Source organism: Vombatus ursinus, unplaced genomic scaffold (assembly GCF_900497805.2).
Source record: "Vombatus ursinus unplaced genomic scaffold, bare-nosed wombat genome assembly UNPS02014781.1, whole genome shotgun sequence".
NCBI classification, from domain to species: Eukaryota; Metazoa; Chordata; class Mammalia; order Diprotodontia; family Vombatidae; genus Vombatus; species Vombatus ursinus.
Window position 1 is genome coordinate 44877884 of NW_020954559.1, and position 16995 is coordinate 44894878.

General features: G+C 34.8%; 1 protein-coding gene across 3 annotated transcripts in view; it reads right to left on the bottom strand.

Moving 5' to 3' along the window:
- LOC114046277 (cytoplasmic protein NCK2) overlaps window positions 1-16995 on the bottom strand; it is a 192998-nt gene that overhangs the window by 48910 nt on the left and 127093 nt on the right. For all 3 annotated transcript variants that reach the window (XM_027866566.1, XM_027866567.1, XM_027866568.1), the window contains one exon: window positions 7272-7513. In XM_027866566.1, coding sequence (XP_027722367.1) covers window positions 7272-7497 — 226 coding nt within the window. In that variant the 5' untranslated portion in view covers window positions 7498-7513. The remainder of the gene's footprint in view (window positions 1-7271; window positions 7514-16995) is intronic.

Below are 16995 nucleotides of genomic sequence, written 5' to 3' on the forward strand. Positions count from 1 at the left end.
TGTGTGTGTGTGTGTGTGTGTGTGTGTGTGTGTGTGTGTGTGTGTGTAGTGCAAGAGAGAGACAAAGAGACCGAGAGAGACAGACAGACAGAGAAGAAGCAGGCCAGAGAATGAGGGGGTGGTACATGAGAAGACAGTCTAACAGTCTATGGAAATAGACTATCCTAACTCCTCCCTCTCCTCTTGCCCTACCCTCTAATAGGGATGGGGGTGGGGGGTGAGAAGAGCTGTTATCAACAAAAATAAATCCTTCACCTGGGAATCTGGTTTGTAGAGGACCATTTCTACATATCAACACTGCTACTGTGGAGCTGGTTTGCTCTTAAAAAAACAAAAAGAAATAAAGAACTCCAAATACCTGTGAGTAGCTATTAGAAAAGCATTTTGCAAACTTTAAACTTCAACACTCTCTCTCTCTCTCTCTCACCACTCTTCCTCCTCCTTTCTTCAGATTATGTTCCATGGAGTGGTGTTAGGGAAGAATGCCAAAGATCTGTCTAAAGAATTGATGTACAACTGGAGATCCAACTAAAAAATGGATAAGAGGACAAGAAACTATTTCCAAGTTAAGAGAGAACCAAAAATTCTATCTAACTCACCTGGAAGGAACAGTGTATTTGATTTTAAGTTAAACTGATTTGTCCTTAGATGAAACCAGGAAATCTTTCTACGGGGTCAGCAAGATTGACCCAGAGAGCAAAATGTTTCCATCACAGGTTTAAAAGTCACATGTGTGTATGTAGGGCATCCTCAAAATCTTAGTGTAGTAATAATGTTTAATAATTTAAAACTGCACCAAGATTTTTGAATAGCTATGCATATGTATCCGTGTGTGTGTGTGTGTGTACATGTCATTGTCATGTGTGTATACACCCAATTCAACAAAACTTCTCTCTATATGAAGTACAATCAGTTATGGACCCAATATCTCATTTTCCTTATAATTCCTTGGCTTCAGTTTCCTTAAAAAATAAACTAGATTTCTAAAGCCCTTCCAGCTCCAAATCCTTTGATGGTAGGGAAGACTCCCAAATCACTCTCACTATGCTGGTGACTTTTCTGAAGTCTAGTGCTGGAATAACTCAGGATGTGACAAGAGCACTGGCCTGGGGATGGGGATGCCTGAGTTTTAATTCTGCCTCTCTCCCTAATGCCACCTGTCTTAATTTCCTCATCTCTAAGATGAGGCTTGAGCATGGACAGTAAAGTCTTCCAAGGTGGTCCCTTCGCAGCACAAAGACTCAGTGACCTTCCAACTGCTTGCTAGACAGCTAAATGTCCTGCAGTTATCTTGATCACAACTGGTCTGAATTTGAGCTATTCATTACAGTAACAAAACCAAAACCAACCGCACCTCCCCTCCCAGTCCAGATTTCACTATTTCTGCTAACTTTCTTCCAGGCATAACAACCTGAAAGATCTCTTTCAGCAATAAATCTATCAGCCTAAGATACTACAATATTTCTAACTGCAAGAATATGAGCAACGTTTTAGTGAGAAAGGAAAGGAAGAAGAGAGGGAAATAAGCATTAACTAAATGCCTATTACATGCCAGGCACTGGGCTAAACATTTTATAACAGATCTTCCCAACAACCCTGGGAACTAGGTAACTAGACTTAGTCTGCTTCACCCCAAGGGATAAAACTGGATCCAATGGGTGAAAGTTTTAGGTCACCAGATTTCCACTAAATATAAGGAAACACGCTTAACAATTACAGCTATACAAAAATGGTCTCAAAGAATATCCTTTAAATGCCTCTTATCTGGTGAGAAGCTTGGACATTTAATACAAAAATCAATCTACTGTTTTCTAAACTACAACACTGATTTTCAAAATCAAGTTACAAGATGTTAAAAATCAGTTATATAATTTAGAACCTAAGAATCTTAGCACTGAAAAGATCTTGGAGGTCATGCAGTCCCACCATGAATCTCCTCTTTAATATTTCTGACAAGAGGTTATCAAGTCTCTCTCCTTGAAAATTTCCTCTCTCTCTCCCTTTTCTTTTTCCCCATCCCTCACAGTAACAACTGAGAAAATCATTTACATTTTTGGAAAGCTTGTTAAGGAGTTATTTCTTAAAATGAGCTGAAATCTTCTCTCCTCTAACTCACTGGCTTTAGTTCTGTCCTCTGAGACAAAGCAAAATAAATCCAATCCTTCTTTCCAAGAAAGCTTGCTTCTAAAATTAAGAGTTCTACATAAACCTTATGCATGACCCCTTCAAAATAGGCCGGATATTGCCAGCAGAAATATTTTATGACAATTGCTCCTTGTTGTATGAGGAAAAATTCTCTTTGACCATTCATGAGCATAAATTGAGTGAAATAGTAGATACATTACATAAATGTTATACCCTTGTGGAAGTAACATAGCTTATACTGTTTAATTAAATTATAAATTATTAAAGAACAAAAACAATGCCAACATATTCCTTTCCTAACAGAGAGACTTTGTGTCAAAAGTATTGTGTTTAAAGTTACTCAGCATAGAAATGGATAATATGAGAAATCTTAAGAAACATGCTACCATTTCTCATGCTAAGAGCACAATTACAGAAAAGACGCTTACACTCAGGTTAGGTAATAAGCTCCTTGTGAGCAGGGACTGTTTCATTTTTTTGTGTTTGTATTCCCAGCACCTAGGACAGTGCCAAGCACACAGTAGGTACTTAAAAACTTGTACTGATTAAGTTGGCTGTGGTTGCAGTTCTATGGAATTGGAATTAATTGGTATAATCTGAATTTCCATAAAAACTTATTTTAAAAAAGTTTCCTCATTTTGTTTCTCAAAATTTCGCAGAACAAGGAAATCAGAGTTCACAGCTGACTAGTTTCCAAAAAGGGCATCTGCTAGTGACATCCTGTCAATAAAATAAATTTAGAATTTTGTTGAACCATAGTTACTAATGATGTCAATGTATGGTCAACAAATACAATATGGAGCTCTGATTTTTTCCAGTGAACTTTATTTGGAAATTGAAACCCACTGGGAAAACAATAGGTAGACAACTTAATTTTTAAATGTAAAAACTCACAATACTGTGGAATTCTACAAATGTGTTTGTTAAAATCATAAATTTCTACAGTATCCTTCCCTCCTTCAAAGTGCTCCTTGGAAAGGTTTAATTCATTTTTAACCTTGTAGGTTTAATTATACCTTTTCTACAAATGAAGAAATTAAAATGCAGAGAAATTAAGTGATTCATCCCAAGGTCACTCAGCTAATTGGTGACACAGCTAGTATCAGAATGCACAGAAGTCTATTATTAATCTCTGTACTTCTCTGTAACTGCAACAAAGAAAAGAAAATTTTTGCTGTATTACAACTGTGGTCTCAGCTAATCTTGGAATTCAATTCAACTCAACAAATATTTAAGTGTCTATCATGCACAAGGCACTATGCTAGGTCCTAGAGATACAAAGACAAAATGAAAATTATCACTCTAAAGGAGCTCATATTTCACTTAGGGGACATGTTGAATTTGAAGTACCAGCAGAACATCCAGGTAAAAATGTTCTGCTTAGGGAATTGAGGGGAGGCAGATCAGGGACAGATTTGGGAGCATCTGCCTAGGGGAAGCCCAGGGGGTTACAATCGTTCTTCTTGAAAATGGAATGACAATGGTATCAGAAGAAAAAGAAAACCTTTATATTAGAATTAAGGTTGTGGAGAAATAAGGAACTCCCTGACATTTCCTTAGCTTAGCTCCTAACTTTCTTATTTTTGTTAAATACACCACCATTCTTCTAGTCACCCAGGTAAACAAACCTAGAAATCATCCTCAACTCTACTCTCTTTCACATCCCAGAACTAATTACATGCTAACCCTGGTCAATTCTATTTCTACCTTCCTTCAAAGTTCAGCTCAAAAGCTGCTTCCTATATGAGGCCCTTCCTGATTCTCCACCCCACCCTATCCCCAGGGCTGCATTGCCTTTTGTATTTATTTACATGTGTAATTGTTCATTCCCCCAAAATAATGCAAACTCCAGCACAGGAGCTCTTTTGTCCTTGTATCTTCAGAGCAAAGAAGAATGTTCCTGGCAAGTATGGTGCAGTTCTTACTTAACATATGCTTACTACTTTACTCATTAATTAGAGCAAATAAGCATCAGAAAATTTATGCCCAGATGATGCTTTTAGAAAATGAAATAAAATATTTTCAGTAAATATAAGCTCCTCTGTAAGATGAACTAAGAAATACTATGAATTTAAATTCCATGATGGATGGATCTAATCCCTTAAAAAGTTATTTATTAGGTTACAAAATGAAGCATGGATGATGAAAAATGGATTTATTACACATATATTTTTATTGCAAATATAATGGTTATTTCCATTCTAAATATAAAAATTCCATGGAAAACAATGAGTTAATTTATCCTGGAAAAGTGAACAGATGAGGGACACAATAACTACTTTCACATGTCAAGATTATCAGGTGGAGGAGATGCTGGGCATTCTATATAAAGCCAAAGGGCAAAAAAGGAACCAACAGATGGAAATTAGGAAAGGCAGAATCCAGCTTATTAAATATGTGAACTACTACAGTATTCCTCACAAAGCAGTGAACTCTCAAATAAAAGGTGCCGACCATCTATCAAGGATACTATAAAGGTGGGTCCCATATTTTCAGCTGGAAGTGGGACTAGATGATCTGTATGACTCTAAGATTCTAGGATCCCATGGAGGTACTTTAACTACCACAACTTAAGAAAAAAATGAAGCCCACTGAAAGAAGCTGGCCATCGGTTGGCCCAGCCTTCCTCCAGTTTGAGTTAAAAGATTATTTTTCCCTTAAAGACTCAGTGAATATAACAAAAATTTTGACTAAATTCTTCATTTTTTCAGAGATGATGATGTAATTTTCTCAATTCTGCTTTCTATCTTTTAAAATCCTGTCAAAACCCTCAGAGAGTATTAAAAGAGCAAGAAAAGAGGCTGAAAACTACAACTAGTTGTAATACATCAACATCTCTGAAAAACAGATTGTTGGATGATGTCTTGAAAGTGAAATGAATGAATCAACTGAAACACAATGAATCTAGGATGCTTAGCTTCCACCTACTAATAACGTAAAAGTTTTTTATAGACAATTATATTTTCTTCAAATGACATATAGATGCAAGAGTCAAAGGAGATAATCTAGTGGAAAGAAAGTTCCCTGGTCTCCTTTACATCCCAATCAAAATCTCATTTTTTATTGGAAGCCTTCTTCAACCCCTCTTAATTCTGGTGCCTTCTCTTTGTTAATTACCTCTTACATATCCAGTATATAGCTTGTTTTGGGTGTATTTGTTTGCATGATATCTCCCCATTAGAGGGTAAGCTCCTTGAGGGCAGGGGCTGTCTTTAGCCTCCTTTCGTATCCCCAGTGCTTAGCACAATGCCTGACACCTAGTAGTCACTTAATAAATGTTTATTAATTGATAGATTGATTACATAAGTATTTAGACAGAAAAAGGATACCTAAAAACTCAGCATCTTTAAAAAATAAGCATGATTTCTGTGTTTAGTCTTGTGCCTCATTTTTCTCATTAACATAAAAAAGATAATGAGTTATTTTAAATAAAGAGCTTTGAGTTCCCTTGAAGAAACCAGTAATAGTACTTCTAATACATATCGATGATAAAAAGGTTAGGAATGTTCTGCAGCAGCATAAAGGGTTTGCTGAATGAACCCATCACCTCCAGTTCTCTGATGTCCCCCTGTGATTTCACTGGTGTAGAGAACTTCCTGGGAGGAAACATCACCGCAGATTAGCATTTGCTCAGTAACTTACAATTTTAGAGAGTTGTCTGGGGCGCTGAAAGTTTAAGTGGCTCAGGGTCACAGGACCACCATGTATCAGAGGTGGGATTTAAATTCAGGTCTTCCTGACTCCAAAGTTAGTTCTTTATCCACCAGGCCACACTGATTCTCTCATTCCTTATGGTATGTAACCATAAAATATGATTATTCCCCCCACATCCATCTCAGATATCTCACAGAGTATAAAAGGGAAAAATAAATTAGAGAGAAACTGATAACAATATTGAACTCTTTTGAAATGATTACAACAGAAAATTCTACTTTTTGTTGTTATAGTTAAAAAAATTCAAAATAAATTTAGGCAGACTACATTGACTAAATGATACTTGACTATATATATGAAACTGTATTACTAAAAGTCTTAAATAAAATTATATGCACTATCTACTTGAACTAAATATTATATTCAAAAGAATATTGGATTGCAAGTCACTTTGTATCCTAATAACTTTAAATAACCCACGCCTGACTTTTCCATATCCTGCCTTTGGAGCTTCAGAGATGAAACTGGCTGTGGTGTCTATCAGCACCAATAAACATAAAGACTAAACCTTGAGCCTCAAATGCTCCAATACTCTTCATCTCAGATCTAAAATTCCTCTACCATAAATGTCCATAGCACTTTAAGGTCTAGGAAGCTCTTTCCTACAACCAAACAGTTGTATGAAAATTATTTTCCCCATTTTACAAAGGAGGAATCTGAGGGTAAGAGAGAAAATCACTTACAGCCATATAGTGTTGGAGGTGACATTTGAACACAAAATTTCCAATACTTTTAGCCCAGCACTATCTTTCTACTATACTGTCTTTCCTAAAACTATCTAGAACTCTAGCTAAAGCCATATTTATATCTGCCTCAGCAAAAATGACATGGTACCTCAACAGACCAGTGAAGACGACCTAAAGTATATCATGTCAACCATAAAATATCGTTCCCACATTTCAATTTAGGATGGTACAAAAGCCACCTGAATTCACAGTTCTTATATAGCTATTTTCCTTCCTATGAGTAAAGGCCAAATGTATTGGATTTTGCAAGAAAGAGAGATACGTGTTTGACATATTGTAGAAAAGATGTGATGGAACGATATGGGCACAGCTGTGGATTTTTTGATGTGGTAATTTTACTTCAGGAGCCTCTTGACTTCTGATTTGAGAAGACAGGAACATGTGCCTTGGCCCAAAACATACTCGTGTCAAATTACATATGACTATAAACTCACGAATCTCTCCGAACTGACAAAAATCATGTTTTTCTATCTTGACCTGTATAATTTTTCACAGGGATATTGAAAATAAGCTAACTGGAAAGATAACGACTTGTCATTCAATAGAGACCTTAAGGAAAAAAAAAAAGAAAGAAAGAAAACCTCCTAAAGAAAAAGTAAAAGCCTTTCATTTTTGGAAAATAATTCAATTCTACATTCTTTGTCCTAATTAGCATGTAACACTTACCTAATGTGTCTTTAAGATTTTTAACCAGGGAGCCTTTCTTCAAACTGTTCTTCCTCTCCACATAATTAGATGGCACATATCCTGTTTTGTTGGCTGCATTTCTTACCCTCCACCAAGTTTTGGAATCATCTAGCAACCACAGACGCTCATTCTTCTTGATGTCAAGTTCTTGATCCTGCTGTGCAGTGTAATCCCACTTTGCTATAACAATAACTTCTTCTGTCATCTTTCATGGAGTCCTTCTGCCAGCAAAACATTGGAGATGCCCATTAGACAACTACCCAAAACACCTCACCCATCCTTCATCTCACCTTGAAAGCTTATGCATTTGTAGCCTTTTATTATAGCTCTGTGACTGGTTTTCTCCCAGCTTTATGGTTAAATATTTGAAATCTTACAGTGATCTTCATTAAAATTAATCTCCATAGTGTATTTAAAAACAATGTGAAATTTTATCTTTTAAAATAAATCCCACACAACAAATGGTTTGTTTTTAACTTGGAATAATGCATGCTGTGCATTAGGATTTAAGATGCTGATTTCCAACTAATTTTAAACATACATTATTCATTTGAGAGTTAATGATATCTAATGGCCTCACATTCTTAGATTTAATACTTTGGAGTTCTATTTCCTTTATTTTTATACTCAGGACAAAATGGTTTTTATTTAGTATACTGAATACATTGCCAAACTACTGGTTTAAAAGTTAGAACAAATGTTGTAAGTCTGTTTGGGCAAATCTTGCAAATAAACATTACTTAAGAGTAGGAAAATTATGCCCAGTACCTTAAAAATAACTTTAATATTTATTAATTTATTACTTGCTTACCACTTGGATAAAGGGTTGAGTTATATGCTACTAACAGTAAAATGAATTAACAAATCCTCCAAGAGAACAGGAAGTTCCTAGCCATAAAAGACCCTTTAAGGAAGGAATTATAGAATAGTATTTGACTAGATTTCCTTATTTCACAAACAGAGAGGAAATGTATAATAAAGAGATTTTGAAAATGAATTTTATCCTATTTCATTAAGAATTATAAGCAAATACCCAAGGGTGTGCTGGTAAATGTTTAACAATCAGATCTCCACTTTTAAAGTTTAATTTGCATTATTAACATTTTCTCTATCACCTTCTTAAATCTGGACAAATCAACAAAATAATAATTCAAGGCCTGATTTGTACCATTTGTTGATTTTTGAGGTGTAAATGCTCAAACTGAAAATTTACCAAACAACTTGCAAAAATAAGCCTGTGGAAACTGATTCCAACACAAATATTTTATATAAATACACCCTTATAAATACCTTAAATAAAGCATGAATTCTTGAAATATATTTTTTAAAAGTTTATAAATAACACATTTTTCCAAACTAGGTATTTAAATTATTATAGAAATAGAATACTCATCTTCTCCATCTCAGGGTATCTTACCAAAACCTTTTGCCAAAAAAAAAAAATTGTTTCATAAACTTGTGGGGGGGGAGTTAAAGAACCTCCTTATTGTAAACTATAAGAAGCTCATGCAAGAGTAGAGATAGCTTATTTCCAGAATTTTGAAATTATGTAACTTTATGCGGTACTATAGACATATCTCTATGTTTAGAAGCTATAGAAAAGCAGATTTATAAAAGAGGGACTGAAATAAGAAAAAAAAATATGCCATGACCATTAAAAGTTAATTTGTTAATATTTTCAATACTGAATTTTTAATTTTTTTTTTAGAGGGAACAAATTCTTAGCACTTTATAAGACTAGTCAACCAATAAATACGTTCTGAGTTCCTACTATCTGAAAGTCACAGATAGAGATCCTAAGATTATAGATTTAGAGGTACAAGGGACCTCAGGGGTCCTCTAGTCCAACCTCATCATTTTACAGATGAAAAAAGTGAAACCTTGGGGGCTCAGTCATTCAACCAAGATCAGACAGATATTAAGCATCAGAGAGAGGATCTGAACCCAGGTCTTCTGACTCCTAAGTCAGTATACTATTCACTGTACCATGCTGCCTCTCCTCTAAGGTATTGTAAAAGAATTAATTTCCTTTAAAAAGGCATGCCCTAAGTTTGTAATCTAGTTGGAGAAATGCACACCTAAAAAGGAAACTGAAAATAAGATAACAGCTTAATATAAACCACCTATGAGGTACGAGGCAGTACAAAATTAGTTGCTATAATCAACAAATACCATATGTGTTTATAGAGAAAAGACCATAGTGGTGGGTTGGGAGGAATTCACGAAAGATGAGAGATGACAGTGAAGGATGGTTATGCTAGATAGGTTGCATTATGGCTGTACTAAAAAGAAGAGATAAATTATTCCAAGCTAAAGAAAAAAGCATGAGCCAAAATAGAAAGTGAAAGAGGAAAAGTATAAGTACTGGTTGGGAGAGAAGCCTGAAAGTAATCCAGTTTATAGCAGAGATTTTCTATTAGGAAGAATGGGAGACAAAGTTGGCTCCCAATTATAGAGGGTTTAGAAGCCAGATTAAATATTTTGGACTATGGGCAGCCAGGTGGCGCAGTAGATAGAGCACCGGCCCTGAAGTCCGGAGGACCTGAGTTCAAATCTGGCCTCAGAACAAACACTTGACACTTACTAGCTGTGTGACCCTGGGAAAGTCACTTAACCCCACTTGCCTAAAAAAAAACAAAATAAAATAAAACACATATTTTGGACTATATCCAGTATGGGCAATGGAGAGCCATTGAAGAAGGACCTTAAACAAGAGAATGAAAAAAATCAAAGCAGTAGAGAATTTCAGGAAGGTTCACATGGCGTGAGTGTGCAGGACAACCTGGAGAGAGTCTCTCCCACATGGTGTTTTCCTCTTAGAATAGAGTTAGGTTTCTTATATGGAACAGCAACAGCAGGGTTCGAACACAATACAAGAGAGGGTATTTTACACTACCCACTGAAATCTGTATGTGATAAAGACAGTATTCTAATCTACTTTGTTCACTATCTATGACTTAAGTCTAGACCAGAAGTAAAGAGGTCAGTTTAAAAAAAGTTCATTAGATAACTACTCCCTCCCCGTACTTGAGAAACTGATAGAAGCTTAATTTTTATTCTCATTCACTGTATTTAATTAATTTTATCACCTAAGGCAACAATAACCATTTATCATGTTTTGGGGTAAATGACTAAGACTAGAAGAAAACGTGAAGACGCATATTTGATCCTGAAAAAGGATAAAAATTCAGATTCATGGCATATCATGTACATTCCAGTTAAGAGAACTGGCCTTAAGAGTTTAGTTGATGAGGTAGCTTCCTATGGGACTTTACCTGTGATATTATCTTATAGGTAATTTTGAAAACCTCCCACCTGATAATGCAGGAACTTTTTTTAAAAGAGGCCAGATCTTTTCATTTCAGTTATAAATTAGTCTAAGGATCAATGAAAGTTAAGAGATCATTTTACCCATCTTCCCCTTCACCTTACAAAAAAAGAACAGTGATAGCACCCCTTCTCCCACCCCTGCTGGTCACGCACCAAGTTATTAGCAAAACAATCTAAAAATCTGGTGCTCTTTTAACTATACCTTTTTGCCAGGGAAAAGTGACAAAAGCACTGATTAAACACTAAGAAATATTTGAAGAGAGAAAGGGGTACAGAAAGTGGAGATGTGGACAAAAACAAACTTCAACTACTTTGGAACCTACTTCAGAAATGTAATTATATCATTTTATATACAAGAGATGCATCCTTATCATGTAAAGTACTGAGAAAAACTTGCTAAAAATCCATTCACAATCAACGGAATCAAAGAAATTCACAAAAAGTGGAAAACTTGAAGATTTTTATAAAGTAGTTCTTCAATAGATGTAATCATCTCATAATTTGTTCCACAAAGTTTGATTCTGTGTTAGAAAGCACACATACTTATTACTCAGATAATAACACTACCTTAAATCTTGGTGGCACATTCTACTTTTAAAGGCCCTTTCACATACATTCTTTGATACATAAGGTAACAATGAAAGCTAGGCAGGGCAAGTATTCATTGGCATCATTTTACAGGTAACGCCCAGAGAAATCAACTTTCCCAAGGTTACTAAGCTATTAAACTCTACTTTCTATTTAGAGATAGAAGGGTATGAACAACCACAAACTAGTTGGTGAAACAGGCCAGCTAGGCAGAAAGAGGTGGATAGAGCTTGGGGCTTAATTAGGAAGACTCATCTTCCTGAGGTCAAATTTGGCCTGAAACATTTACTAGCTGTGTGAGACTGGGCAAATCTTTTGATGCTGTTTGCTTCAGTTTCCTCATCTGTAAAATAAGCTGAAAAAGGAAATGGCAAACTACTCCAGTATCTTTGCCAAGAAAACCCTAAATGGCGTCATGAAGAGTCAGACAGGACTGAAACAACTGAACAAGTTGGTGAACTATGACGATTGTGAAAATGTCCCAGCCTCTGCCTAAGACATAGCCCCATCAAATAACTTTTAGCTTACCTGAAAGGAATATAGATTGAGAGTAATATAGATTAGTGGGACAAGACCAAAGCATAACTAGTTTAGGAGAAAGGTGAACGTGTTGGATGCCTCTACTGCATACATTTCCCATTTTCCTACCACCACTGTACAGAGTTTTATTGGTTAGAAACATGAAGGAGCAATTCATGGGGCTAAAAGGTCACTTATATCTTCCTAATGATTACTCATTCCAAGTAGACAGTACTGATTTTATGTGGTCCATGAAATGCTAAAAATTAAATATAACTTTTATCTTCTCGGATTCTAATTTTGATTGTCAGACAAACTTATGTTTATAGTTTATTCATTTATGCATACACATTAGTTTACAAGTATGCACGTTTATGTGGATTATATCTATTGGCATTTACCCTATTAGAAATGAAAATGTCTTTCTATTACTATGAAAATAGTTTTGACCTCTTAGATCTCCTGAAAACTGTCTCAGGGACTCTCAGAGTCCCTAGACCATACTTTGAGAAGCAATGCTCTACAAGATACATTATTTGTATAATAAAATACTTTAAGGATGCATGATGATTTTATCAGTGAGGTTACTTCATTCACTCAGATCTCAATCCTTTTAAATCTTAGTTGAGTTTTCTTGAGTTGATGTGGCTGAAAAATTCACCTATGGACAGGCTGATGAATGTGCTTCTTAGAACTTTTATTGGCCGGTCCTTAAGATGAGAGACACAATGCTCACGGCAGGGTTCAATCCCAAATTCTTTCCAGCTTTGGCAGGACCTTTGGGAACTTGAGCTCTACTGGTACAACCTGGGAGAACCCAATGTTAATTTCCACAACACAATGAGTCAAGAAAGTAGATTTCAGTAGAGGATAGGATACAGATTATTAACTACAATATTTAATTAGCATATTTACATAAAGAAACAATAATGTTTGTATATGTATATAAATAATAAATCTGCCATTTCACATACAAAAAAAGAATCTGCTTAAAGTAAATGAGAAATGTGGTAAATGAAGAACGGGAAGAATTACACTCAAGAGAATAAGGGGAAAAAATTTCTCAACTTCTGGGATTTCTATGTGATTTTTTTTTTTTTTTAGATTTTTAGCAATAAAAAAGAAATGTCAAAATATACACATTTACTCAAGCATCAATTTGGGGCACATATTCATTAGAATCACTTTTGTAAAGAGTCACAAGTAAAGGCATAATTTATACATATTTTTTTCTAAAATGCTGTATTTTCTTCTTGTATATTCAGAAATATTTTAAAATCATACCCCTGGCACTAAGGTTCAAGATGTCAGTTTCTGTATCAACAAACAATTCCCAAATGTTCAGTGTAGATTTTAACTTATATTGTTAGGCATATAAGCACTGTTCAGACACCTACTTATACTGTTCAGAGCTGGCGCAAAAGCCTACATATCCTACTAGAAACAGATATACCATTTGGTAACTTTCTATCACAGTAGCGCTAATTATAGCCACTACGATTCAACTAAAAGGACATGATCGGTAAAATAATTTCCCCCATGATACACTTTTCCTGATTTTCTATGAATCAATTTAATAAATGTATGACAGAAGTCAAGGCTTTATTCCTAAAAAAAAAATCCAACATCATACCGGCAAAAGCAAAAAATGAGGCCAATAGAGCTGGATCTGGCCCACTCTGTTTAAAATCTCATTATAACAAGGGGTAAAAATTATTTTATGAAATCATGTTATACAAACAAGTATGCTGATGAAAGTAAACTGAAATTATCCTCTTGGGAGTCAATTAGCAAGGGAAAACAAGTCAAAGAAAATGGGAGGTATATCAAGGCGTATGCAGCCCTTTCCTGTCTTTATGGGACGCTATCTACTCCTTTTGTTTCTCTAGGTTTCAGGGTCCCCCCCCCTTATGTATATATAAAGATACATAAATTAGATCAATTTCTTTAAATTTTTATGGACTTCACTGGATGAATTCTAGTGTTTTAAGACTCATATGATTAGCACATCATCTGGGAATAAGAGCATTTGGAGACCCTTTTGTTTGGACCATAAGCAGGGCATTTTCCATGATAATGGGAAACAAGTTAGGTGACCAACAGAAGTTTATAAAATATTCAGTGGAACACCAATGCAAATTCATTTCTGCAGTCAAATCTGTTAGTCTCATACAATCACAATGTGTACAGGAGACATTTTATCTCAGGAGAGCCTTCAAATATGTATTTTCTTTCACTGATGCATATGATAATAATGGCTGACAATTACAAAGAGATCCAGGGTTTGCAAAGCACTTTCTAGGGTAGCATCTAATTCACAGCAATTTTGTGAGATAATGTCTATAGCTGTTATTGTCACCAGTTACAGATGGGAAAAATGAGACTCGGAGAGACTTTGTGATTTACCCAGGTCATTGAGAAAGTGATGCATCTTAAGAAGTGAATTTAGGTCTCTCCAGACTCCAAGTCCAATCCTCTTTCTACTACACTGCATTGCCTCTCATTTTTTTTTTTGAAGAAAAATCAAGATACTAAAATATATTTTCTACAGCTCTTGGTAAATTGTATCTGCAAAGACAGAATGTTCTTTGAAAGAACACAGTGTTTTTGTAGACTATGAAATAAAAGATAGTCAACAAAAACCTGCCTGTTCTTTTCTCATATATAACCCAAGAGTCAATTTAGGAATAGAACATACTCATCAAGACTTTACAAAGAGGACCAAGTATGCAAATAGATTGGTTGTTACCTATGTTTTCTCTTTTTGGTTACTTGTTTAGTAAAGGCACAATATAAGAAGTTTTCCATTATCTGGAAAACTTTCTTGAGTTGAAATACCCCGAAAATGTTTCCTTGAGCACCTTTAAAATTGTACTATTTCTAACACATTTCTTCCGTATATATTTTGTGAATTTAAATATTCTGTTCATATTTCTTCTGGATATATATAGCCATTCTTTCCAACATATTTTCCTAAATCACTATTGCTGTTTCCTCATATAGTACATTGGGTGGCTAAGGCATAGACTCCCAAAATGGTGGCCCCATTATTGCTGTCTACAAAAATAGTAAAAATGCTAACGGATTTCTGCATTTCTCATCTGTTTGTTGTCCTCAGTTTCATCTAAAAATGCTCTAGGGGTAATTTAGTGGGACCTTAGTCTAAACCAGGGGTGGGGAACCTGTGGCCTCAAAGCCACATGCGGCCTTCCAGGTCCTTAGGTGCGGCCTTTTGATTGAGTCCAAGTTTTACACAACAAATCCTTTTATTAAGGTTAGGATTAGGGTGTAGAGTTAGGATTAGGTTAGGTTTAGGATTAGGTTTAAAACTCTTTAAATGTATGTTTTCACTCTACCTGTTTTTCACCACTTTTTGAGGTAATACTGCTTATAATCTTTCATCATCCTTCTCCATAATGTTTCCCAAATGAGCTTATATGCTAAACCAGGGCTGTCCATCATGTCTCTTTACTTAGGAAAGAGATGAAATGACTGCTGCCTGAAGTGGTTTCTGGTGTCTTTTGTTCTCCCTATAGTAGTGAATTTTCTAAGAGCTGACCTTTTCTAAAAAGGGTTACACATGACTAATATGGAAATGTTTTACATGATTATACATGTATAACCTGTATTCAATTTCTTACCAGCTTAAGGAAGGGGAGGAAGGAGAAAATTTGGAACTCATTTTTTAAATGAATATTAAAAAGGGTTATAATAATCAATATCTTTATTTTTATTTTCATTTTTCAGAGTCAGTGACTTGTTTAAAAAAAATCGGCAACACAATGACCAATCACAATTTTAGATGACTCAGATGAAACATCTTACCCACCTCCTGAGAGAAAGGTAACAGATTCAAGGTACAGACTGAAATATATCTTTTTTAGACATTGTCAAATCAGGAAATTGTTTACCATAGCTATATACATTTCCTTTCTTTTTCTTTGGAAGTAAGAAAGGTAGGGGGGACAGAATTGAAAAAAATTAATTTAAAAAAATAAACAGATCAGGTTGCAGTAGCTGTAATCACAAAGTACCTGTTGTTCTTAAACCTTAAAAAAATATTTACTTTCTTCTTTGCACTAACTAATCAACTGTATGCAGACAACTAATTCTGAAAAGATTTCTGTATCTATAATCGTTGTCTATGAAGATATAACTAACTTCTGTTTTTATGATGTACAGTACTCTCACATCCAATGTCTTCTTACTCCCATGTTTAAAAAATTAGTAATGACATAGAGGCTTAAGACTATAAGCCTTTGGCCTCTCATTTTTTGATCCTGATCTATATTTTCAAAAAGATTTTCCTTTCTCCTTTATAACCACTTTCACAAGGAAGTGATACTGATTATCAAAGTGTAGTGATTTAGTTTAGAAGGTTTTGCTCAGTTCTTCATACACTTTCTTGACCTCTTCATCCTGGGCAATGGTTGCTGAAAAACAAACTAAAATTGTAATTAAATGCAAATATTATTATCTCTATTTTACAATTTAGGAAACTGAGACTTGGAGAATTACTTCCCCATGGTCATACAATATGTAGTGAAACAGGAATTCAAACCTTTCTCTTCTGATTCTAAGGGGTGAGATACCATATTACCACATAAAATATTTGTCATCTAGGATTATGGGCAAAGTGGCTAAAATTTTTTTTTTTAATTTAAGTTGCTCTAATTTTTTTTGTGTTTACATTAACACACATTGCTAATACAACAATGGATTTAATTTAATATATTGCCAAAGAACAGAGATTTTTACAACACCTGTGTCAATAAATCCATGTGATAACCTTTATCTGAAAAAATTCATAAATAAATCTAAATAGATTATGGCCACTATGTCTTGTTCAATTTTTGTCACTTCCCTCAATGCTGTTAACAGGATCCATTCTAAAGTTCTAGAGAAGAACTGGGCATGAATGAATTAAGATGTCTCTGAGTCTGATCCCATCAACAAAAATAATATATACCAAGGATTAGGCTGGCCTTCCAAAATATTTTGCTGATAAAGTTCACACAAGTGGGAAAAGGTTGGTAGAAATCATTGACGGGTCTTGATTCATCAGAAGCTAATAAAGTGATTATTTGGGTTTTGAAAGTTTTTTTCTACAGATAATAATGTTTTCTTCCTTTACATCAGAATTCTTAACCTTTTTTAGTTATCATATCCTTTTGACAGTCTGATAAAGCTGAGGGATCCCTTTTCAGAATAATGTTTTTAAATTCATAAAATAAAAATACATTGGATCACACAGAAAACATCAATT